Consider the following 26,778-nt stretch of genomic DNA (forward strand, 5'->3'; position numbering starts at 1 on the left):
TATCATTAACTATTGATGTGCTGGTAAACCACACACGCTCCATCAAAATGACAATTATGAGATACCCATTACTACTCTTTATTAGTGCCTTTTTGTGTGCTGGTTAACCACACACGCTCCACTAACGACCAATAAAGCATAATGTGCAATTTCATGGATTAGCATACTTTTCACATTTTTCCTAAAGTAACTAGAGTTGGGATTTTGAAAATAATGTTCTAGTACTTTCTTTAATATCATTATACTTTTAATGAGAAGTAGTTGTCCTATCAAATCTGTTCTGCTAACGACCCTCCACTAATCAAGGAAGCGGTGGGTGAGAGTGGACACCCATTCAACTACCATTTTATAGGCAGTTTCCTTATACCCCCCTTATAGATTAGCTTCGTGAATGAGGCATACTAGCGATTTGACTGACCATGTTCATATACATATATAATATTAAACTATTAATTATAATATATATATAAGGTGTGTTTTAAAACATTTTAAAACTTCAAGGGTTTATAAATTTCGAAATTTAAGCTATTAAATTTAAATTTAAATAAACCAATTAACTAGATTTAATGTTTGTCTTTTAATTAACTATTAATCAAATTATTAAATCTTGTAAAGATTATCTAATTAAATTAATCCATTAATTTAATCCTAATCCTTATCCCTCTAAATTTCGAAAATTAGGGTAAGGATAATTATCCAATTAATCTAATTAAGTAAAAATTATCCAAAACAAGAAACCCTAAAACTTCTAAGCAAATTTCGAAATTTACAAGGGAGGAGGCTAGGGTTTTCAAAACCCTAACCCTAATTTCGATTAGGGTTCTTTGGAGGCTAGGGTTTTCGAAAAAACCCTTTGATCCAAAACCCTAGAAATCGAAAATTTTGGCCTTTAGGGTTTAATAGCTATAAACCCTAATTTGCAATTCAACAATTGTAGCAATTCAATTTAAAACAACAAGTCTCTGATACCACTGATGGGTTTTAGGTACAATAAATAAACTAGAAAACAATTCCTAAGTTCACATGCAACCTACTTTGGATCTATGTTTTAACTATTGAACATACAACTTTGAATTGCAAAACAAGAACCCTAGAGGAGAGAGGCTATTTTCGAAAATAACAAACTAGGGTTTAGGGTTTACATACCTTTCAATTGTTATAGCAAACAATTGATATTCCCTTGATCTTTATCTTGATCTTCTTGGAAGCTTTAGCACCACAAGTGTAATGCCTCTAATGGAATCACACCCAAACTAGCAAGAAGGAAAGTAGAAGAAGAGAGGGGAGAGGGAGTATGCAAAATCTCGGCCTTAGGGTTTCTTCAAAAGAAAGAGTGACCAAAAACATGAACCAGGAGGCTCCTTATATAGCTGAGGGATCTAGGGTTTAAGGGAAACCCTAGTTATCCTTTGCTTAGGGCCTAAGCAAACCTAAGGGCCTTATCCAAGCCCCTATGGACGAAATTATTAGGGTTTCCCCTAAAGATTTCGTCCACCCTCTTCCAAGGGGGTTCTAGAGCCTTCCACTCAACTATTAGATAATTGCAAACTAGTCCCTGCACCTTATAATTAATTCTTTTAACCCCAAAATCAATTCTGATTAATTTCTGGCTAACAATTAATTAAACATAATGATTTCTAATTAATATATTAATTCATTAACATATTAATAAATCATTTATATATATATTAATTAATCTTATAAATTAATCTCTCCTTTCATAATTTCCTTGTCCAGTTGCTAGGTTGAGGGCAACCCAAAAGGACTGTGCTGCTATCAATTCAAGTACATACCAATTATAGTTAAGGGCTTAGACACCTAATCCAACAGAGAGTGCTTTCAGGAACTCGTCCTTTAGCTAACTGGGTATCACCCACCTCAGCCCAGCACAGAGGGGATCTGCACTTTCGGCCATAGGGGGCCTCAAATGGAGCAGCCTTTACGCTCGTGTGATAACTGTTGTTGTAGGAAAATTTGACAAGGGGTAAATGAGTATCCCATGCTTTCTCAAAGTCGATCACACAGGCTCACAACATATCTTCCAAGGTTTGGATAGTCCTCTCACTTTGCCCGTCGGTCTGTGGATGGTAGGCCGTACTCATATCCAGTCTAGTTCCTAGGGAACTTTGTAGCGACTGCCAGAACCTCGAAGCGAACCTACTATCTCTGTCCGAGATAATGGATATGGGAACCCCGTGCAGTCGTATAATCTCCTGTATGTAAGATTTTGTAAGCTTCTCCATCTTGTCTGTTTCTTTGATAGGCAGGAAGTGTGAGGACTTGGTCAATCTGTCGATGATGACCCATATGGTATCAAGTCCACCCGTTGTATTGGGCAACTTGGTTATGAAATCCATAGTGATCCGCTCTCACTTCCATTCCGGTATCTCCGGCTGTTGTAGTAGTCCTGAGGGTTTCTGGTATTCGACCTCGACCTTGGCGCAAGTAAGGCATTTACTCACGAAGGTAGCATCTCTGCTTTTATGATAGGCCACCAGTATAGCTTTTTAAGACCTAGATACCTCTTATCTGATCCTTCCTTACTACGCTCTTCCTTACTACAAGAGTAGATAAGTGTGTCATCTAAGAAGACGAGGACTACTGATCCAAGTAAGGATGGCATACCCTATTCATTAATTTCATGAATACTTCGGGTGCATTAGTCAATCTGAATGGTACTACTATGAACCCGTTGCGTCCGTAACGAGTTCGGAAGGCTGTCTTCTTGACGAACATGACTGGAGCTCCCCAGGGTGAGAAGCTTGGTCTTATAAAGCCCTTTCTGAGCAGTTCGTTAAGTTTACAGGACAGTCCTTGCATCTCTGCAGGTTTTAGGCGATAGGGCGATTTGGCTACTGGGGTAGCCCCTGGAACTAAGTCGATTTTGAACTCGACTTGACGTTGCGGAGATAATCCTGGGAGTTTTCTGTTCTATGTGAATCTATTGCCTCGATTGGTGGGAAAAGCATCTGATTGGATTCTAAGTTTCTTCGCATGGCGGTACGATCACTCGTAGTCTTGGGCAGTCTCCGTCCTAAAGTTCATATCATAAGTCATATTTGGTTCATCAATCACCGCTTCGTGTATACGAGTCGTATATAATTAAGACTGAAAAGGTATTCGAATAAATGATTCTTCCTTAAGCTCACATCCAAACAAGGAAAAGAAGTTAAAGCGGAATCATCAATTCTAAGCCTTTAGAACCTTGATTATATACCACCCTTGAGTATATGTTCTCCAGTGATAGATCAATCGTGTGGGTCTTCGGGTTGAACTTGACGTACTGTATGAGTGGTACTCCGGGGAGTTTTGCTGAAGTGTCTTCGGGAAGGATACGAGACATAAGGTACTCTCTGCATGAGTACCTCGGAGTTTTGGAATGACGGCTTCGCTAGAAAGGCCATTTTGGAGAAAAGAATTTACACATGAAACTGGCATTGTGAGGATCACATTTACTCAAGTTAAACGATAATGTCGGACTACTCGGAATAAAAGGCGTTAGACTAGATCATAAAGGTGTTACAAAACATCATAATGCAACTTCTACAGAGTTTATGTACTTTAGGTTTATCTATAAGACTACTGCTGCGAACAGGGTATACCACCAAAAAGCAAGTATACGCAGCACGAGAGTCCCTTGACTAACGGGATCTCGCCAAAAAGATAAGACTCGATTTGCACTAGTTTTTAACAGTTTATAAGTCTAATAAAACGAAACGCCCTAATATTTCAACGTGGGTCCGGAGTAGTTTCTCCTGTGGCTGTGATCCTTAGTATCTTCCCCTCTGCGCCAGAGTTCTTCGTTATTAGACAATCCTTCTTGAGATGTCCTATCTCACCACATAAATGACATATATGGCTAACACCCGCATCGGTGGTGGAAATGATGTGTTGGGTCAGAGTTATGTGGACGCGGTTGCTTTCGCTGCTCCTCCATTTCGAACAATTCCTCTTAAAGTGTCCGATTTCACCGCCACCATAGCAAGCCTGGCTGACTCCGATATCAGGGACTGGAGTGATGGGTCGAGCCAGTGCTCCACAGCTACGAGCATGGTGCCCTATTTTGTGGCAATTGCAGCATTGCATTTCATGGCAAGCCCTATTATGATGAAAGCTACACTTGTCACACTTAGGAAGTTTTCCCTCGTATGGTCTGATCGGTACTGGGATGGCAGGGGTTGCCACTTGTTGCTGTTGCATGGCAAGTCTTTGGGATCGCTTGCGCTCCTTTTGGGCTTGGCGCTTTCGTTTTCTTTTCTCGGTTTTACGGCTTTGCAAGTCTGTGACTATTATCATTTGTTGGTTTCCCGGATTGATACAACGATCGGAATCGTCAACCCCTTGTCAGCCTTGCTTGTGTTGTTAGTGCTGAGGTTTGCAAGGACAGCTGCCACGGCAGCTAATACCGTGGCTTGGAAAGTAGCGGCGTCGATATGAAGGATAGTGGTTTCGTTGCTCGGCTGGTTATTTCTGGGTGACGACATGATTCTATTATGGAAAAGAAAATGAGTTCGTGAGTGATTATGGTTGAACTTAGGAGTATTTCGACCATTTATGAAAAGAGTAGGAGTAAGTTCTCGAGGGTTTGACCTACATCCCTATGATGCAGTCCTAGTAACGAGTAGAAGTAAGTTCATAGAATGGTTATGAGACGATTGCTATCCAACCTTTGACAAGGATTGCAAGTGATCTCTGAGCTAAATTACCATAGCTCAATAACTTGACTAGAGTACGCTTCAGATAGAATTCTAATGATAGCAAAACGGAAGTATTTGAACAATGATTGGCCTAAAAATTTGCCGACTTTCAATATCATTGATATTTAAGATGTAATACGTTTGGGAAAAATGACCTTGGAGTAGGTCTTACATCACATCCGATGTAATAAAAGTTTTGACGGCAAACTGGTCTAACTAGAAGGTACTTACAGTACAAAGTTAGTTACTTAGAAAGGTAGTACTTAGAGCATAGCTAGGAAGATTACTCTTTCAACCAGGGAAAGAAAGGTAGAATATCTCCTACTGGGGACGGTTATCCCTTGGGTGAACCCTTAGTTCAGCCAGCTGACGCTCCATATCAATTAGGTGCCTTTCGTACACCCTTTGGCGTACCTGGAGCTCTATGACTTCAGCTCGAGTTTCAGCTAGCTCTTGCTACAGGGTCTCATGGTCTACTCTAGATCTGTCACGAGCATCTTCCAGACGAATGGTGCGGATTGTATGCATTCTCGCATTGGTGACAACTTCCGTGATTTGATGGAGAGTTGTCTTGCCTTGAATCTCATTTCGGGCCACTCTGCGGACCAGGATTGGCAAGACTCTGTCTACTGAGCCCCCTTCGCTCAGGTCATAAAAGCTTCGATCTCCATTAAATGGCATGGGCTGATCCTGCCCTTGGCTCGATGTTTCCAAGCTTTCCACCCACGGAGGCGTCGGGCCTTGAAAAGCCGGACGAGGGTTAGGATTTGGAACAAGAGCCATCGGGGGTAGGTTCTCAACTTCACGCTCGGAGTCAGAACCATCTGCAAAGCCTTTAGCCTGGTGACCATCCATAGGGATTGGGTGATCATTTTCTGGCTCTGCTTAAAACCCTCCATCATTACCTTGGTTAGGGAAGTACAAGTTGCCGTGGGGATGGAATCCAGCCATGTTATCTACGCGAGAAAAGGGATATAAGAATCTAGCACATAAGTAGTTTATAGTAACACAAAATACCCCTATAGTATTTTAGGTTTATGTTCTGTTCTATTGTTCTCATTGTGGTATTGTTGGTAAGCTTTTAGACTTGTTGCAATCTCACAACCACACTTAGGCACATGCTAGTCACTCCTCGGATAATATAGTTGATCAGGCTATATCTTCCCAGTTTTGACTATATGTCTCTAAGTCTACTTGTGCTGCCCAACAATCGTAATACTTTTGTTCTGTCCTAGTGACACTGATTTTAGTATGAATGCAGGCATGTATACTTATTTAAATATTTTATTATTTAAGAGTATAAACTCTTGGTCAGAGTATTTTAATCCCGTTGTATTTATAGTCTGTATATCTTTTATGGGTTGATATACTCAATTCACTATAAACAATGCTCTGATACCAATCTGTCACACCCCAAAACCAAGAACGGCGGAAACGTTCAGGGGCGGAGGACGTCATGTACAGTATCACAACAATGAATAGTAGTAAACAAGCAACAACATCATCCATTGCATTAATAATATAATTTCAATACAAGTGTGTTCTGACAATTTAATAGACACCAAAAATACAAATCAAAATGAAAGATGAGTCTTGAACGAGCTCCATCTTCTCTAAACCCTGCATCGGTACCTGTCTACTGGTGACCTGAAGATACAAGTTATTTTGAAAGAGAGTATCAGCTTTATAGCTGGTGAGATCATAAGTATTTTAGTGTCTGTATATGTAAGAAAGTATTTGTAAGTATGTGAAGTGTAAGTTTGTAAAAGCTCGTGAATGTTTGTAAAAGGTTTGAATCTCCTAGAAAACCCTATGTTTCCTACTAAAAGTAGCCTTCTACCAAGGCATCTAGTATCTGTATGTGTGTCTCTTGTAAGAGTATGTATTTTCCCAAATCTAACTATCATTAACCAAAAATATAGTTTTTACATTATTGTTTATTGTGTGAAGATCACAAAGTAAATGTAATGGGAAAATAAAATAGTACTGTAGTGTTGTATTAAGTAACTATTGTTGTACTAACTACCTTAAACCAATTGCTATTTAAAGTACCATGTGATCGGCCTGTATCCTGCTACCGACTCTAGAAAAACGACGATGTAAGACGTTTTAAGAAATGACGTTTGGCACCCGTAGACTTGCAAGTCCCACTGTAGCGAGCAGCAAGGTGTAGGATAGTCAATCCAGTATAGATCTATACACAAACTCATACGCTCCCCACTTAAGGAGATTCTGGATACAAAACGGTCATGACAGGTAGTGCCATGCCCCGTTACGTGGCTCACATAACCGTAGTAATGTTCTAGTATATGTATGTTCTAGCTGTATTGTGTGTTCTCTCCCTGTCTAGCATGTATGTATGTTCTCTCTGTCTTTCACAATAGTATGTTTCCTAGTATAATGTATAGTATGTACTAGCTGTATTGTAATGTATAGTATGTACTAGCTGTATTGTGATGTATAGTATGTACTCGTTGTATTGTGTGTTCTTTCTCTGTCTAGTATGTATGTATGAACTGACTTCTTGTATGTTTCATTGTTCTAGTAATAGTATTAATAAATTCCTAAACTATGCCTATTATGGTTTACTAGTAATGTTGTTTGCATGTTTGAACATGTTTGTATACCTTTGCTACCCAAAGGTATTGAATAGAAAGAAGGAACTTTTATATCTATATACATATACATAATATATAACTAGGATTCAAACGACCTTCGGACAAATAACCGATACTCTAAGTCCACAACCAAACGAGGAACAGGAGGTAAGGTGAGTTATCAGTTCTAGGTCCTTTCAATCCTACTTATATAACTATATCTATAAAGATATACATTTAACAGAATATAAGTGTAAAAGGGTTTAAGTAAAAGTATTTGGTTTGTAAAAGAGTTTGAAAAACAGTTTGAAGTAGTTTGTTTGAAAATACAGTTTGAAAAGTAAGAAAACCACTTGTTTGGTAGTTATTAATCACATATGATTGATATAATAACTATAATAGATCAACTTGTATCCCCCCCATAAAAACATTTAAAAACATTTAAAAGGTTAATTAAGGGGTATGAACTCACCTGTAGTGAGTGGTTTGGATGAACGGATTGTATAAGATGCTAAGTGTCAAGTGAAGAGTTGAGCACCCACAAGGATCCTAGTTAACATATAATGACACATATATGTATCCAATTAGCTATAAAACAACTAATTAACCAAGTTGAGACATCCTAAGACATGTAAAACACTTGATTTAAGTGCTATAAGTCCTAAGGATTGCATCTAAGGGTTGTAGGACTTGGCTATTGAGTTTAGGGTTCAAGGGGACCCTCTATTGGAGTTTACGGTTTTGTGACCAACTCCTTTGGAGTTTACGGTCGTAAACCCATGAGTTTACGTCCGTAAACTCATGGCACTTCTACCATTTTGTGTTTTGAAGCTTTTCAAGTCATAAGGAAGCATCCTACTTCAAGTATAAGCCATAGGAAGTGTTTGTGGCATTATTTCACTCCTAAATGGAGTTTATGGCCCATGGACCATTTCTCCATGTGTTTACGGCCGTAAACCCATATGGTTTATGGTCTTTTTGATGTTGTAAGTCCTAAGCACATCAAGGATGGGATCTAGACTAGTTTACAAGGCTTGGTAAGGGACTAGGGCACACTTTGGCGCCTTCGTTAGGGTTTACGGTCCAAGAACATCTTGGACCGTAAACACCTTTGATCTAGTGTTTCCTTGTGATTTCTAGATGTTTTAGAAGTGTAACAAGTCTTATAACAAGCCAAGGTAAGAGTACCTACTATGTAGATGCTTGAAAAGGTGCTAAAAGTCCAAGAACACTAGTGTGTGTTCTTGGTGTTCTTGGTGTAACTAAGAACACTTGAAGATCTACACAAATGGAATGATTTCATGGATGAAATCATGTAAGATAGGGTAGATATCAACTAAACAAGGAAGAAAACACTTATTTTCTTGAAGATTTTTGAAGAACTTTGGATGATACTTGAGAGAGAATTGGTTCTAGACATGGAAGTGTGAAAAAAAGCTAAAAATAAACTAAGTGTCACTTATATAGTCATTAGGGTTTACGGCCCTAATACCATTTGGGCCGTAAACTCCAAACTCTTGGAGTTTTTGGAACTTTGTTGATGCACAATAACCCTAGGGCATCCTCTCTCCTGTTATCTCTTGAAGTACTATCTTTAAAACACTCAAACTTATTCCGAAAAAGCTTGAAAGTTAGCAGAAACAGTTTTGGCTCCTATTGAAGTGAATTGTTGTACAGAATAGAAATTTCGGGTTGTCACACAAACCTCCCCAAGCTTACACCTTACTTGCCCTCAAGTAAGGAAACGATAACTTTGGAAACAGAATTGGAGCTAAAGGCAATAGCGGGACAACCTAGACACACGTTAACTAAAACAAAAACTTAAATAACAAGAACTACCAAAGCTAAACATAAAACATGCATGCAAAGATAAAGAAATTGAACAATGAACTAATATGGTATGCAAATGAAAAACGAACAACTAAAATGAAACATGCTTTTTTTTTATATTTTTTTCTTTTACGATCAAACTTTACATCGATACTGGGCTCCAATCACTAACACCAAAGCAACCATCCTGCTATCTTTCATATATCACAGACTCCCAAGGTAAGGAAGGCCTCAAAACGATGTAACAGAATAATCCAACTCTAGTTTTATTTAAACCTTGCACCTTAATTAGCTTTATGAGCGAAAATAACATAGTCCGGATCTCATGTCCTTAAGACTAGATGGCCAAGAATCAGAATCGACGCATCCTTAAGAACCCGCACGACCAAATCAGCTTTCGCCGAAGAAGCAAGGGCCAACCCCGTAGGAGCCCGAGCTCTATGCTTTCACTTTTTCGAGAGCCACAAGTATCATATCACACAGTTCTTTATTCGTCGGATGTAACTTTGGAACGGCTTCTAACTTGATTGAACTTTGATTTAGACTTCGTTTTGAGCTTGATTTCTTCAATCTCTTTTTTTTTCTTTTTGGAATTTCTTGAAGTTTCTTTAATTGAGTGCCTGAAATTCTTTGATTTGGGTACTAGATATAACGTTGTACCCTTTCTTTATTTTGACTGCGTGGATCTGATACTTAAGCTCTCTGTTACCGCGAGGGTAACGCGTGTCAACAAATAGGGCCATGTTTTGTGGGTCCAGAGTTGCCGATAAAGATTCTTTTTAAACATTAATAAGCAAATCATCCTAGAGCTGCTATTACCGCCCAGAAAATGTTTCAGTACGCTATTTTTTTATTATCTAAGGCGGGGGTCTCGAATCACGATGTCTTGGGTCCCCTGGTTATGACAGCTGATTCTACACTTCCAATAACAATCAAGTTGCTTCGGATTTTTTTTCATTTTCAATTCTCAATATCCCACTTCATGGAGCTATCGCATGTAAAGAGTGTCATCATCTCGTAAAATGTTTTTTTTTATTTTTTTTTATTTTATTATTTTTTTTTTGTAAATGCAGAATGCAACAAAATGAAATTTTTTTAGAGAAACTGGGAATAAATAAAATGACAAATAAAGAAACATAAATGAAAAATCTTTTTGGATTTTTTTTTTTTTTTAACTTTTCTAATTTTTTTTTGGATTTTTTTTTATAACAAAATAAAAACTTTTTACAAAAAGATAGGAAATCCCCTCCCCAAGCTTAAAATTAAGCATTGTCCTCAATGCTTAGGGAGGAGTGGGAGACGACTACTCGGATGGGGGAGCATAGCGACGGAAGAACTGGTCGCGGAAATCGTCGAAATCGTCGCGCAGACCTAAAAGCTCGTCACGATAGTCGGTAACCTGAGTGCTATACTGCTGATAGTTGAGGCGAAGACCAGTCATCATCTGCTGAAGGGAAGCAATATCCCCACGGAGGTCAAGGTAATGCTGGTAAGTGAAGGGAGAGTTGGGGTGAGGGTGAGATGGCTGAGTGGGTGGGGGCTGATCCTGAAAGTCAGTCTGCATAGGATCAGGCTGGGTAAAGGATATAGGTGTGGCGTCTTCGTAGTCTGGGTGCTGAGTGGATGAAGATGGTCGATCATACTGTGGATGTTGTTCCCTACGTGGGCGAGGGGGTGATTGGATGTTCGAAGGGAGCACCCACACAGTGTCGCTAATGGGGTCAGCGAGAGCTATGGCATCAGGTCCAGTGACCTTGAAATAAAGGGAGCGACCTTGCATCCAAACATACCCACCTGGGGTATTACGTAGCATGTGCATAACCCGTAGGGTCTGCAGGGTCAAACGGAAAGAATCACCTGCGAAAAAGGTGTACCCTGGATGAGATGGCACCGCGAGGGCGCGGGCAATGACAGAAATCAAACCACCACAGCGAATTGCACCGCGGGTGCGAAGGGCTATAACTCTATGGAACCGTTTGATGATAATATCACCAAAATGCGGGCGGTGCGACCCGATGATCATGCACCACAAAAGAAAAAGCTCGGCTTTGCCGGCTTTCGTAGTCTCAATCTGTGCATAAATGATATTGCATATAATTTTCAATGAAAATTTGAGAACAGGGTGCACAATACTGGTCTGTACGGATGAGGTTGAGTCATAAGACTCCAAACCGGTAATGGAGTACCAAAACTCACGTACGTCAAAAGCGGGGGTGGGCTGGGATAAACTGGTGATAGGGGTATGGAAAAAAAGTAGATAACTGGTCGACGTGAATAGTCTGAGGGGTGCTAAAAATACGAAAAGCTATGTTTCCCTCATGATTTACCTCACTAAGCGTAACTAAAAACTCTCGAGTCAATAGGGGACAAGTGGCAAAATCTGCAGATAATAGGCGCTCCCAGCCAATATTGGCAAAAAGAGCGTGAACACCATCATAAATATGGAGTTCCCGCATGAGTGTGCGGCTAGGGGCCCAGGCCTGTGGCATAATCTCGCGGTCAAGGAGCCGCTGGTAACAGTGAAGTGCAGCCTGTGAACCTAAATCTACAGTGACATTGTCCGCTTGGACTGTATATGACGACTCTAGAGCGTCAACCTGTGTGCGTGAACGAGATGGTCGAGGGGGCATTTTGCAAGGTTAATTGGGACAAGGTAGGCAGAATTTCCAAGTAAAAATAATAATAATATGAAAATAAGTATTTCTAACTACTCCCAAACGACCGCACAAATATATAACAAAAACAGAAATTCAGTTGCAGAACGAAAATACCTGACTGTGCGCTGAGGAGCAGTATATTTTTCGTACTGGAAAAATTTTTGATTTTTGAAATTCCGTTCGGATGAATCTCTTCTGAATTGCGTCGTGGGCAAACGTTTCTACTTTTCATGGTCTGCGGATGATTAACGGAACGTAGATCTGAAAAAGAAACTCGCAAAAATTAAAATTTCAAAATGAACAAAATGAGATTTTTGGAGAATTTCAACCGTGAAAACATGATTTCGTTACCTTAAAGTTGTTGTAGGAGTAAAATAGAAGAGATTGATACCTTTTTTTCTTGATTTGGACAAAAAACGAGCGATTTTGGTGTTTGTTGGTGAAAGAACCCGAAAATTAGAGGATTTCAGAGAGTGTTTTTGAAATGTGGTGGTAACAAATGAGGCCAGCGAGCACTATTTATAGCGAAATACAAACCTGCGACCGCAAGCGGAGGACCTGCGATCGCAGGTTCTTCAAATATAGCCGTTGCACGTTTATCGATGTTCGTAACGGTCAAGTGAGTGAAGGATAATTGATACCTGCGATCGCAAAGGGCATACCTGCGATCGCAGGTTTTAGGAAAAGTGCTTCGAGTATCTTGTTTTACCGTTAAAAAAAACCAGTGAAAAAAATGGATACCTGCGATCGCAGGTTTGCTATTCTCGTAAAAAAAGGTGTCCCAAAAACTTCGATGACGTGCTGCGACCCTAATCTGCATAACCTGCGGTTGCAAAGACTGGACTTGCGGTCGCAGGTTCCACCAAAACCTTACTTTTCAAGTTTTTTCAAAATCTATCTGTTCCTTTTTATTTTAAAAACACGATTCAATTAAAAAGATGCATCCTAAGAAGCTAAAAACACACAAAAATTAAAAACAAGTTGCAGAATTAAAATCAAAACAAATGCTCGGGTTGCCTCCCAGTAAGCTGCCCGTTTTTTACTGTCGTTGGCTCGACATTGTTACTTGGTTCCCTTAGTTGTGGTAAGTCGGGACCTCGACTACCTCCACTTCTTCATTTGTGACTTGGAACCCTTCGTAAAATGGTTTGAGACGATGACCATTCACTTTAAAGATTTTTCCTGTTTGTTCACTCTTAATTTCTATTGCACCATGATCAGACACGTTAGTAACAACAAAAGGCCCCACATAACGAGAACTCAATTTACCAGAAATAAGTTTGAAACGAGAATGGTATAAGAGTACCTTTTGACCGGTAGTAAATACCTTTCGCGAGATCATCTTATCGTGAAACACTTTCGTCTTCTCCTTATAGATTGCCTCGTTCTCGTAAACATCATTCCTGATTTCTTCTAACTCTTGAATATCCAATCTTCTTTTCTTACCAGCCTCATCCATGCTCATATTCATATTCTTGACAGCCCAATATGCTCTATGCTCTAACTCAACCGGTAATCGACAAGGTTTGCCAAAAACGATTCTATATGGTGACATACCTATAAAAGTCTTGTATGCTGTCCGGGAGCCCATAACGCATCATCCAATCGAATACTCCAATCTTTCTTGACCGGATTGATGGTTTTCTCTATAATGCCCTTGATCTGTCTGTTTGAAGCTTCAGCCTGTCCATTGGTTTGCGGGTGATATGTTGTGGATACCCGATGTGTGACACCATATTTCTTGAGGACAGCTTCAAGGGTGCAGTTGCAGAAATGCGTACCCCGATCACTAATAATGGCTTTTGGTGTCCCAAACCTAGCAAATATATTTTTCCTGACAAAATCAACCACAACCTTGGCATCATCGGTTCATGTAGCTTTTGCCTTGACCCATTTGGACACGTAATCCACAGCAAGTAAGATGTACACAAACCCGAAAGAAGGCGGAAACGGACCCATGAAATCTATACCCCAAACGTCAAAGATTTCACATATTAAGATTGGAGTAAGTGGCATCTGATTACGAGATGTCAAAGACCCAGTCATTTGACATCTTTCACAGGTTTTGCAAAACAGAAAAGAGTCACGAAAAATATGAGGCCAATAAAGACCGCTGTCCAAGACTTTGTGTGCGGTTCGTTGCGGACGATAATACCCTCCACAAGCTTCTGAATGGCAGAAATTCAGGATTGACTTGACTTCATCTTGGGGTACACATCTTCTAATCACCTGATCAGCACAGTGTTTCCATAGATACGGCTCGTCCCAAACATATCTTTTCGCCTCCTTCTTTATTTTGTCTTTTTGGGCTCGAGTGAGATCTGAAGGAAGTTCTCTGGAGACCAAGTAGTTCACAATATCAGCAAACCAAGGAGGGTTCTGAACAGCGAATAGATGCTCGTCAGGAAATATTTCGCGGATCGGTGTCGGGTCTTCAGGTGGGGTGAGCCGGCTCAAATGATCAGCTACCAAATTTTCTCTACGACTTTTATCCCTTATCTCTATATCTCACTCCTGTAGCAGCAAAATCCATCTAATCAGCCTTGGCTTTGAGTCTTTTTTGGCAAGAAGGTAACTAATGGCTGCGTGATCTGAAAAGATTATGACTTTTGTGCCCAACAAATATTGTCTGAATTTTTCCAATGCAAAAACAATTGACAGGAACTCTTTTTCAGTGGTGGAGTAGTTTGCTTGGGCATTGTCCAAAGTCTTTGATGCATAATATATAACGTGGGGGGCCCGGTCTTTTCTTTGTCCTAGAACAGCTCCAACAGCACTGTTACTGGCATCACACATTATCTCGAATGGCAAACTCCAATCTGGGGGCTGAATGATGGGGGCAGAAGTAAGAAGATTTTTCAGCACATCAAAAGCTTTCTTGCAATCTTCATTGAAGTCGAACTCAACATCTTTTTGCAATAACTGGCACATGGGAACTGATATCTTTGAAAAGTCTTTTATAAATCTCCTGTAAAACCCTGAATGACCAAGAAAGGAATGAACTTCCCGAACATTCTTCGGGTAGGGTAAGCTCTTTATAACATCTATTTTTGCTTTATCGACTTCCAAACCTCTTTTTGAAACAATATGTCCAAGAATCAGACCTTGGTCAACCATAAAGTGACATTTTTCAAAAATTAAGACCAGGTCTGTTTCTATACATCTTTGTAAAATTTTTGTGAGGTTTTTTAAACAAATATCAAAGGAGTCTCCATAGACGGTAAAATCATCCATGAAGACTTCTATGGTATTTTCGACATACTCAGAAAATATACTAACCATACACCTTTGAAAGGTAGCAGGTGTATTGCAAAGTCTGAATGGCATACGCCTATACCCGAATGTCCCGAAAGGGCAGGTGAAAGTCGTTTTCTCCTGGTCTTCTGGAGCAACTGGAATCTGATGGAAACCTGAAAATCCATCCAAGCAGCAGTAGTGGGATTTTCCAGCAAGCCTCTCTAGCATCTGATCTATGAATGGGCGAGGAAAATGATCTTTCCGGGTGGCTGAGTTTAATTTTCTGTAGTCGATACAAACGCGCCATCCGTTCTGAACCCGAGTTGGAACCAGCTCTCCTTCTTTGTTCTCTACCACTGTCACTCCAGCCTTCTTAGGAACAACTTGAACTGGGCTAACCCACTTGCTGTCAGAAATTGGGTATATCATCCCAGCATACAGTAACTTCATAACTTCTTTTTTAACCACCTCCATCATTGGTGGGTTTAATCTGCATTGGGCTTCTCGTGATGGCTTATAATCTTCTTCCATCAAAATTTTGTGCATGCATAGAGATGGGCTGAGTCCTTTGATCTATGCAATAGTCCACCCAATTGCGCTTTTATACTCCTTCAGAATTCTGATCAGGTCTAACTCTTCTTTTTCTGACAGCTTGTTGGATATGATAACTGGTAATGTTTCTTTTTCTCCAAGGTATGCATATTTCAGATGTTCTGGAAGTGTCTTCATCTCCAAGATGGGGGCTTGCACTACAGAAGGGAAAAGCTTGGAGTTAGAAATTGGTAATTTAAGAGTTTGGGTACCATACCTCAACTTTCTCTGCTGGTCCATATGAGCTGCCATTTCTTGAACTTCTCTATCAACCACATAATTTTCCAATATAACCTGAGCTGTATTAATAGAAAATTTTATGTGGAGCACTAATGCTAGTGACTCACGGTTAGCAATCTCAAAATATTCTGTAGTTAGTGGTTCAATGACATCAATGAAATTAAGGGCTGAAACATCATCAAGGTAACGCATGGCATCATAGATATTGAAGTTGATAACTTTGAAGGGTTTTCGGTAAAACAAATAAACTAGAAAAACAATTCCTAAGTTCACATGCAACCTACTTTGGATCTATGTTTTAACTATTGAACATACAACTTTGAATTGCAAAACAAGAACGCTAGAGGAGAGAGGCTATTATCGAAAATAGTAAACTAGGGTTTAGGGTTTACATACCTTTCAATTGTTATAGCAAACAATTGATATTCCCTTGATCTTGATCTTGATCTTCTTGGAAGCTTTAGCACCACAAGTGTAATGCCTCTAATGGAGTCACACCCAAACTAGCAAGAAGGAAAGTAGAAGAGAGAGAGAGGAGAGGGAGTATGCAAAATCTCGGCCTTAGGGTTTCTTCAAAAGAAAGAGTCACCAAAAACATGAACCAGGAGGCTCCTTATATAGCTGAGGGATCTAGGGTTTAAGGGAAACCCTAGTTATCCTTTGCTTAGGGCCTAAGCAAACCCAAGGGCCTTATCCAAGCCCCTATGGACGAAATTATTAGGGTTTCCCCTAAAGATTTCGTCCACCCTCTTCCAAGGGGGTTCTAGAGCCTTCCACTCAACTATTAGATAATTGCAAACTAGTCCCTGCACCTTATAATTAATTCTTTTAACCCCAAAATCAATTCTGATTAATTTCTGGCTAACAATTAATTAAACATAATGATTTCTAATTAATATATTAATCCAATAACATATTAATAAATCATTTATATATATATTAATTTATTAATTTTATAAATTAATATCTCTCCTTTCATAATTTCCTTGTCCAGTTGCCAGGTTGAGGGCAACCCAAAAGGACTGTGCTGCTATCAATTCAAGTACATACCAATTATAGTTATGGGCTTAGACACCTAATCCAACAGTCTCCCACTTGGATAAGTCTGTAACTATAATTGCTAGTATGCCTTCTAAATTTGACCAGCAAATTGTAGCTTCCAAAAGCTGCTGCCGAACTCTGACCCAGTCAGTTACGTGTCCTAAGATAAGTGATCATATAACCCTTCGTTCTGCTTGATATCCCCAGACAAAAGACATGGAATGTAATCAATCTGTTTGTCCAGAATCTATGTTTCCCGATTCCGGATTTGTGATGATGTAGGACTTCTAATTGAACACATCAATTTAGTCCTGGCTGGGCCCAGCACATAAGTCAACACCAAATCATCGAGGGGCCCACAGATATCGCTTTTCTTGTTAGGGCAAAAGGAACGAATAAACGTTGACTCATATGCTTGTATCTTTTACTCATCGAATTATGCATGACAATACGTTTTATAACACCAAGTTACTGATGCGTTTTCGTATCACCAATGCACAACCGACTTGTAAATTACAACTCATATATCTTCGTTTCAAGATTATAAGATATTATCGTCTCAGTATTACTCGTGATGAATTCCATGAAGTAATACTCTGAGCGTGGGTTTATCCAATACTCAAATCTCAATTTCTGAGTACTCATGAACATTGCAGCAATTCTATTGCCATGTCTATCCTTAAACAATCTGCAATCCAATTCATGACAGTCTTAATTCACTACTTACTTCCAAGAGTACGAGCGACTGTGGAGTTTGAATAATCTCATTATTCAGGAAGTAAAACATGCAAAAATGAAACACAATAATAAACAATTGACAAAAGGTAGTAGCCAAACTTATAAATAATACTTTATTATTTAATCACCAAAAGTCAATTACATTTACTTTGTTACAAGTTTCAAAAACTAATCTAACTACTAAAACTAATATCATCTTTCAGTCCTATGCTTCGAGCATGCTGAATATGCTTAGCCCTACTCAGACCCTTTGTGAGAGGATCTGCTGGGTTATCTTCAGATGACACCCTCTTTACTATAAGATGGCCTTCTTCTACTCTATGTCTGATGAAATGGTACTTTCTGTCGATATGTCTGGTCTTACCATAATCTCTCGGTTCCTTTGTCAAGGCAACCGCTCCTTCTTTATCGCAGAACAGTTCCATAGGCTCCTGGATGGTTTGGAACAACTCCGAGATCCCCGATGAAGTTCCTCAACCAAGCTGCTTCTTTCGACGCTTCACTTGCTGCTATGTACTCTGATTCACAAGTAGAATCAGCCACCGTATTTTGCTTGGAACTCTTCCAAGTAACTGCTCCTCCATTCAGTAAAAACACCCAGCCCGACTGAGAACGGAAGTTATCTCTATCCGTCTGAAAGCTGGCATCACTGTAACCATCTACTCTCAAGGTATCACTGCCACCAAGCACAAGGACCCAGTCCTTTGTCCTTCGCAAATACTTGAGTATATTCTTAACTACTATCCAATGAGCTCTACCTGGGTTTCCCTGATAGCGACTGACCATGCTCAAAGCAAATGCCACATCAGGGCGAGTACATGTCATAGCGTACATGATCGATCCGACAGCGGAAGCATAAGGTACACGACTCATGTCATCTATTTCAACATCTGTACTTGGGCATTGAGTCTTACTCAATTTGGTATTGCTCTGGATAGGTAGCTCTCCCTTCTTGGAATTTTCCATACTAAACCTCTTTAGTACCTTATCCAAGTATGTGCTCTGACTAAGTCCAATTAGTCTCTTCTTTCTATCTCTCAATATTCTAATCCCAAGAATATAGGCAGCTTCTCCAAGGTCTTTCATGGCAAAACACTTTCCAAGCCAAGACTTAACCTCTTTCAAGGTTGGAACGTCGTTACCAATGAGTAATATGTCATCGACATATAACACCAGAAAAGTTACTATACTCCCACTAGCCTTGATATACACACAAAACTCATCTTCACTTCTAGAGAAACCAAACTCTTTGACTTTCTCATGGAAGCAAAGATTCCAACTGCGAGATGCTTGTTTCAATCCATAAATGGATTTCTCAAGCTTGCACACTCTATTGGGAAACTTTGCATCAACAAAACCCTCTGGCTGACTCATGTAAACATCTTCAGCCAACTTCCCATTAAGGAAAGTAGTTTTGACATCCATCTGCCAGATTTCATAATCATGAAAGGCAGCTATGGCGAGCAATATCCTAATAGATTTGATCTTAGCCACTGGCGAAAAAGTCTCATCATAGTCAACCCCTGGGGTTTGAGTAAAACCTTTTGCAACCAGTCGAGCCTTGAATGTATGCACATTCCCATCCATGTCTGTCTTCTTCTTGAAGATCCATTTGCACCCAACTGTCTTGCGACCTGGTGCACTATCAACCAAATTCCAAACTTGGTTGTCATACATGGACTTAATCTCGCTGTCCATTGCCTCTTTCCACTTGGAAGCCTCTGGGCCTGCCATTGCTTCCTTATAAGTGACTGGTTCATCTAAGTTTACCAGTGTTCTGTCACTTATGAATGTGTCACCATCTGAAGTAATATGAAAACCATACAACTCAGGTGGCACACTCACCCTAGTGGATCTTCTAAGAGGTAATGAGTTATCAATTGGTTCAACAGGAACTGTTTCCTCTGGTTGAGTGCTAGTGTCATCTAAGGTTCCTTCATTGGCTGACTCTTGAATTTCTTCAAGGTCAATAGTGCTCCCACTGTCCTCTTTGAATATGAGCTCTCTTTCAAGAAAGACTCCTCTTCGTGCTACAAAGACCACGTTCTCACTAGGCCTGTAGAACAAATATCCAAAAGACTGCTTTGGGTAACCAATGAAAACACATTTCTCACTTCTAGCTGCTAGCTTGTTGTGAGTCTCTCGTCTTACGAAAGCTTCACAACCCCAAACTTTAATATGTGCTAACGAGGGAACTTTCCCTGTCCACATTTCGTGAGGTGTTTTGGCAACCTTCTTTGTAGGGACAAGATTGAGGATGTGGGCGGCTGTCTCTAAGGCATACCCCCAGAAGTGAATAGGAAGCGAAGCCCGACTCATCATAGAACGAACCATGTCTAACAAGGTTCGATTGCGCCTCTCAGCTACACCATTTAACTGTGGTGTCCTAGGAGGAGTCAATTGTGAGACTATCCCACATTCTTTCAGATAGTCGTTAAACTCGATACTAAGATACTCCCCGCCTCTATCGGATCTAAGTATCTTTATCTTTCTGCCCAATTGATTTTCGACTTCATGTTTAAACTCTTTGAACTTTTCAAAAGTTTCTGACTTATGCTTGATCAAGTAGATATATCCATATCTGCTATAATCGTCAGTGAAAGTCACATAGAATCGATTAGCATCTCTTGTAGTTGATCTGAAGGGCCCACACACATCTGTGTGTATGAGATCCAACAGACCTTCACCTCTTTCACAAGACCCTGTGAATGGTGATTTTGTCATCTTTCCCAAAAGACAAGATTCACACATATCATCTGACTTTAGGTTAAATGATTCCAACACTCCATCCTTTTGGAGTTGGGCTATGCGTTTCTTGTTAATGTGTCCAAGACGACAATGCCACAAGCATGCCTTGTCTACACTATTAGACAAGTCAATATTAAGTACACTATTTCCTAAGCTATCAACACAAGTCACTGTTTCATACACACCATTACAATGCAAAGCTTCAAACATAAAAACACCATTCTTATAAACAGAAATTGAACCATTCAAATCATTAAAAGAATATGTAAAACCTTGTCTGAACAATGCATGAAATGAAATAATGTTTCTCGTCATCTCAGACGAATAGCAACAATTTATTAAATCTAATCTAACATCATTACTAAGCAGAAGCTGATAAACTCCGATCTTGGTTACTGGTGAAGACTTTCTGTTTCCCATGATCAGTTTTATCCTTCCTCGCTCTATCTCCCCACTTTCCTTTAGACCCTGCAAATCAGAACAGATATGAAAACCACATCCTGTATCAAGGACCCATGAACGAGAAGATAATGAGTTATTAGTAGAAATAGTGTAAATACCTGCCGAAGATGGCTTCACTTTGCCATCCTTGATATCTTGCAGATACTGTGGGCAAGATCTCTTCCAATGCCCCTTTTGGTTGCAGTAAAAGCAAACTGCCTCTTTTGGATCAGAAACATGGGGAGTGGAACCATTGGGCTTAGCCTTTGGGCCATTACTAGATGACCCAGCTTGAGCCTTGCTCTTCCAGTTTTGCTTGGGAGGACCTTTCCTCTTTTTCCCCTTTCCCTGTCCAATAGCCAAAACAGGGGCACTAGCAGGTGTGGAGGGTATACTTTTACCTTTCATCCCTGCCTCAGCTGTCTGCAACAAGTTGTGCAATTGGGCCAAGGTCTGCTCAGTATTGTTCAAATGGTAAGTTAGAATAAACTGACCATAACATTCAGGAAGTGAGTTCAAGACCATGTCAATGGCCAATTCCTCATCAAAGTGAATATTGAGCTTGACCAAACGCTCTATGTAGCGTTGCATTCTTTGCACATGTGACACAACTGACTCCCCATCTTTCATCTTGCAAGCCATGAGTGACTTGACTACTTCGAACTTTTCTTGACGAGCTCGCTTATGGTACTTTTCCATAAGGTCCTTGTTCATCTCGAAAGGCCAGTAGTCCTCATAGTACCTCTGCAGTTCTGGGGACATAGTTGCCACCATGATGCATGCCACTTTGGTAGCATCATCGTAATGTTTCTTGTAGGCAGCAAGATCTTCAGGAGTAGCTTCATTCTCATCAAGCTCTTTGAGTTCCTTTTCAAGAACATATTCTTTGTTCTCGAAGCGAAGAGCCATCTTGATGTTGCGCATCCAATCGTTATAGTTTGAGCCATCCATAACGACTTTGGAGCATATATTGAGCAAAGAGAAGTTTTGGTTGGAGGAGGACGAAGCAGAAGTGTTTCCAGGAGTAGACATCTGAAAAGAAAGAAAGTTTTAGTTAGATTTCAAGATACCTTAATAGAATAACCCAAAGATATAGTATCAAGGTTAGGATCCAACTATGAAGATTCACAACTTAGAAATGGGATGCCGAGATCCAAGTGCAAATTTCATAAAGGTAGGTGAATGACGATTCACCAATTCCACCATTAGACGAAACAAACGAAGTGAAATTCCTAATTCTTTTGAGATACATTGAAACTATTCAATGGCATGTTTTATTCTCAGATTATGCTCTTCTATTTGTGACTGGGATGCTGAGGATCACAAACAAGATGTGAATAACCATGCAAATGTGCTTGGTAACCTCATTGTCTTTATCATTAACTATTGATGTGCTGGTAAACCACACACGCTCCATCAAAATGACAATTATGAGATACCCATTGCTACTCTTTATTAGTGCCTTTTAGTGTGCTGGTTAACCACACACGCTCCACTAACGACCAATAAAGCATAATGTGCAATTTCATGGATTAGCATACTTTTCACATTTTTCCTAAAGTAACTAGAGTTGGGATTTTGAAAATAATGTTCTAGTACTTTCTTTAATATCATTATACTTTTAATGAGAAGTAGTTGTCCTATCAAATCCGTTCTGCTAACGACCCTCCACTAATCAAGGAAGCGGTGGGTGAGAGTGGACACCCATTCAACTACCATTTTATAGGCAGTTTCCTTATACCCCCCTTATAGATTAGCTTCGTGAATGAGGCATACTAGCGATTTGACTGACCATATTCTTATACATATAATATTAAACCTTTAATTATAATATATATATAAGGTGTGTTTTAAAACTTTTTAAAACTTCAAGGGTTTATATAAATTTCGAAATTTAAGCTGTTAAATTCAAATTTAAATAAACCAATTCACTAGATTTAATATTTATCTATTAATTAACTATTAATCAAATTATTAAATCTTGTAAGGATTATCTAATTTAAATTAATCAATTAATTTAATCCTAATCCTTATCCCTCTAATTTCGAAAAATAGGGTAAGGATAATTATCCAATTAATCTAATTAAGTAACAATTATCCAAAAAACAAGAAACCCTAGTTATCCTCTAGCATATTTCGAAATTTACAAGGGAGGAGGCTAGGGTTTTCAAAACCCTAACCCTAATTTCGATTAGGGTTCTTTGGAGGCTAGGGTTTTCGAAAAAAACCCTTTGATTCAAAACCCTAGAAATCGAAAATTTGGCCTTTAGGGTTTAATAGCTATAAACCCTAATTTGCAATTCAACAATTGTAGCAATTCAATTTAAAACAACAATGGCTCTGATACCACTGATGGGATTTAGGTAAAACAAATAAACTAGAAAAACAATTCCTAAGTTCACATGCAACCTACTTTGGATCTATGTTTTAACTATTGAACATACAACTTTGAATTGCAAAACAAGAACCCTAGAGGAGAGAGGCTATTATCGAAAATAGTAAACTAGGGTTTAGGGTTTACATACCTTTCAATTGTTATAGCAAACAATTGATATTCCCTTGATCTTGATCTTGATCTTCTTGGAAGCTTTAGCACCACAAGTGTAATGCCTCTAATGGAGTCACACCCAAACTAGCAAGAAGGAAAGTAGAAGAGAGAGAGAGGAGAGGGAGTATGCAAAATCTCGGCCTTAGGGTTTCTTCAAAAGAAAGAGTCACCAAAAACATGAACCAGGAGGCTCCTTATATAGCTGAGGGATCTAGGGTTTAAGGGAAACCCTAGTTATCCTTTGCTTAGGGCCTAAGCAAACCCAAGGGCCTTATCCAAGCCCCTATGGACGAAATTATTAGGGTTTCCCCTAAAGATTTCGTCCACCCTCTTCCAAGGGGGTTCTAGAGCCTTCCACTCAACTATTAGATAATTGCAAACTAGTCCCTGCACCTTATAATTAATTCTTTTAACCCCAAAATCAATTCTGATTAATTTCTGGCTAACAATTAATTAAACATAATGATTTCTAATTAATATATTAATCCAATAACATATTAATAAATCATTTATATATATATTAATTTATTAATCTTATAAATTAATATCTCTCCTTTCATAATTTCCTTGTCCAGTTGCTAGGTTGAGGGCAACCCAAAAGGACTGTGCTGCTATCAATTCAAGTACATACCAATTATAGTTATGGGCTTAGACACCTAATCCAACAAACTTCACCATCAAATTCCATCGAAAGGGTACCATCATAAACATTTATTTTGGTTCTGGCAGTTTTTAAAAATGGTCTCCCCAGAAGAATGGAAGCTGAGTTTGGTGAGTCGTCATCTCCCATATCCGAAACATAGAAATCAGTTGGGAATATGAGTTCATTCACTTGAACCAACACGTCTTCCAGCACACCTTTTGGGTGCACCAGAGAATGATTAGCTAACTGAATGATAACTCCTGTTCTTTTTAAAGGCCCTACCCCGATAGTTTTAAAAAGTGAGTATGGCAAAACATTATTGACGCTCCTAAGTCCAACATAGCTCGTGGAACAGAAAGGTTCCCCAACTTGCAAGGAACAGTAAATACTCCTGGATCCTTACACTTTGGGGGTAACCTTTTTTGTAAAACAACTGAAACGTTCTCGCTTACTTTGACTGTTTCGTTGCCTTTTAATTTTCTTTTTGAAGTACAAAACTCTTTTAAAAATTTAGCATATCGAGGTAGTTGTTTAATTGCATCTAGGAGGGGAATATTTACCTCAAACTTTCTGAAGAAATCCACAATCTCTTTATCTTTCTTTTCTTTTTTCGTGTTTTTCAGTCTTGAGGGAAAAGGAGGAGGGGTGATTTTCACTTCAGCTTCAGCAGGTCTATCCTTTTTCTGCACCTCTTCAGTTGCCTCAGATTCTTGCTCAACCACGATCTCTTCTTCCTCATCTTCTTTCTGATCTGGTCCTTTGTAGTTTTTACCACTTCCAAGGGTGACAATACAAGCATTGTGCTTCGGGTTCTTCTCAGTCTGAGACGAGAATTTTCCTTGGGTTTGTGCTTCTAGTTTGCTCATGGAGTTCGCGAGTTGTGATACCTGCTGCTCCAGATTTTTGATACTGGACTTTGTTTTATTCTGGAAAGCTTGGGTACTGGTACTAAGACTTTTAACTATGTCTTCCAAAGACATGCTGGAACTGCTAGCTCGTGACTGAACAAGTGGTTGCTGAAAATTGCTTTGGTGTTGATTCTGCTGAAAAGATTGCTGGAATCCAGGTGGAGCTTGGTATTGGTTTCTTTGCTGAAAGTTCTGTTGAGGTCTTGGCTGGAAATTGTTATTTTGAGGCCCTCCCCAAGCTTGGTTGTTGCGATGTTGATCAAATGGCCTTTGCTGAAATCCTCCCATAGCCTGCACAGCTTCCGTATCTTCTTGAAGTAATGGGCACATATCAGTTGGGTGACCGGTTTTGCAGAAAATCCCACAAGGTTTGACCTTTGGTGCAATACCTTTTTCTTTTGTCAACAAAAAGACAGCTTTAGTCAATTCTGAAATCTGGGATTCCATGTGGGCGTTGCTCATCTCCTTAACTCCTCTTGGATGGTCTGGGTACCACTCTTCCTCGGTTGCTGAATGTTTTGATTCATTGGCCAATTTCTCTATTAATGCCCTGATCTCTGTTGGTGTCATGTCTGAAAGTGACCCTCCACTTGATGCATTTATAAGTCGCCTCTCCATAGGTATCAATCCTTCGCAGAAACACTGATACAACTGATAATAAGTAATGCCATGTTGTGGGCATCGGACTAACAACTTCTTGAATCGCTCCCAATAAGTATGGAGAGACTCTCTTTTGCCTTGCTTTATACTTAGAATCTCTCTGCGTAGATTTGACACCTTCGCCTCAGGAAAATATTTTTCTTGAAAAAGTTTGGCGAGTTCGTTCCAGCTCGTTATTGAACCAGACGGGAGGTCATATAGCCATTCCTTTGTTGCATCTTGAACTGAGAAGGGGAATGCCCTTAATTTGATATGGTCTTCAGTAACCGTATGGGGCTTCATTCCAGAACAGACGACATGGAATTCCTTGAGAATTTTGTGAGGATCTTCATTCTCAAGGCCTCGGAATGGGGGCAGCAAATGGATTAAAACGGATTTGAGCTCAAAGTTTTGAGCCTTTGGAAAGGTGATACACAAAGGTTGTTGGGTAACCTCTTTTGTTGCCCATTCTCGTAGAGTCTTTTCAGCATCGTCTCCGTTGTCACTCATGGTGAATTCAGTTTCAGTTTCATAAGAGTCTGTGAGTTCGGGTTCGTCTGAAGGGGGTGGGGAGTAGGTTTGGAACGGGCTATTAATTGGTGAGGTAGGTGGTGCTTTTGGGAAAGGTTGAAATGAGGTTTCAGATTCATTCCACAAGGGAGTGCCTTATGGTGTGGGTGTTTTGGAATGTGAGGGGGGGGGGAGGCTGAGATTCCTGCTTGTTGCTTCTGGATTTCTGCCTCCTGCTTCAGCTTCCTAGCAGTCTTCTCAATCTCTGGATCAAAAACCAGATCACCTTTACGTGAAGATCTTGGCATAAAACTATTAGTGTTTTACCGTGTCCCCGGCAACGGCGCCAATTTGTTAGAACCGTTGTCGTACACGATTTAAACAAATAAAAGTATAAGATAATTGCTTTATTGCACTAACAGGTAGTACAGGTAAGCAGGGTCGAATCCTCAGGGACACGTCCTAATGTTTACACCTCTTTGCGTAAGGTGTGAACTGATTCTTGATGAATGCAATAAACATAAAAAGGGGGAGTTTATTTTTGAAAATTAAACTAACAGAGATTGAAAATGACAAGAAAATGACTAAATTTAAAGTGATGAAAATTCAAATAAGAGAAAGCAATTCCAGTTTCGCGGTGACTCCCCTAATCATATAATTAACCTTCAACACAATAATTGACTATGCACTTGTTTAAACTGGTACTAAAGTTC

General features: G+C 39.6%; 2 protein-coding genes across 2 annotated transcripts; both read right to left on the minus strand.

The window, feature by feature from the left end:
- Positions 1 to 12,707: 12,707 nt before the first annotated feature.
- Positions 12,708 to 13,336, minus strand: LOC145130799 (uncharacterized). Its single transcript, XM_079065563.1, has 2 exons — positions 12,887 to 13,336; positions 12,708 to 12,734 (listed from the first exon to the last, which is right to left on the minus strand). The coding sequence occupies exons 1-2, from the start codon at positions 13,334 to 13,336 to the stop codon at positions 12,708 to 12,710; spliced, it is 477 nt and encodes a 158-aa protein (XP_078921689.1).
- A 10,950-nt stretch (positions 13,337 to 24,286) lies between these two features.
- Positions 24,287 to 26,065, minus strand: LOC145130812 (uncharacterized). The gene has a single exon (XM_079065575.1). The coding sequence runs from the start codon at positions 26,063 to 26,065 to the stop codon at positions 24,287 to 24,289; it is 1,779 nt and encodes a 592-aa protein (XP_078921701.1).
- Positions 26,066 to 26,778: the final 713 nt, after the last annotated feature.

This window comes from Lactuca virosa, chromosome 1 (assembly GCF_052849685.1).
Source record: "Lactuca virosa cultivar CGN04683 chromosome 1, Lactuca_virosa_CGN04683_v6, whole genome shotgun sequence".
NCBI classification, from domain to species: domain Eukaryota; kingdom Viridiplantae; phylum Streptophyta; class Magnoliopsida; order Asterales; family Asteraceae; genus Lactuca; species Lactuca virosa.

Coding starts and splice junctions, on each gene's coding strand:
- LOC145130799 (XM_079065563.1), bottom strand. CDS start 13,336: ATGTCACCATATAGAATCGTTTTTGGCAAACCTTGTCGATTACCGGTT. Junction 12,735..12,886: donor TCACAAATGAAGAAGTGGAG/GTAGTCGAGGTC, acceptor GTGTGTTTTTAG/CTTCTTAGGATGCATCTTTT.
- LOC145130812 (XM_079065575.1), bottom strand. CDS start 26,065: ATGAGTGACAACGGAGACGATGCTGAAAAGACTCTACGAGAATGGGCA.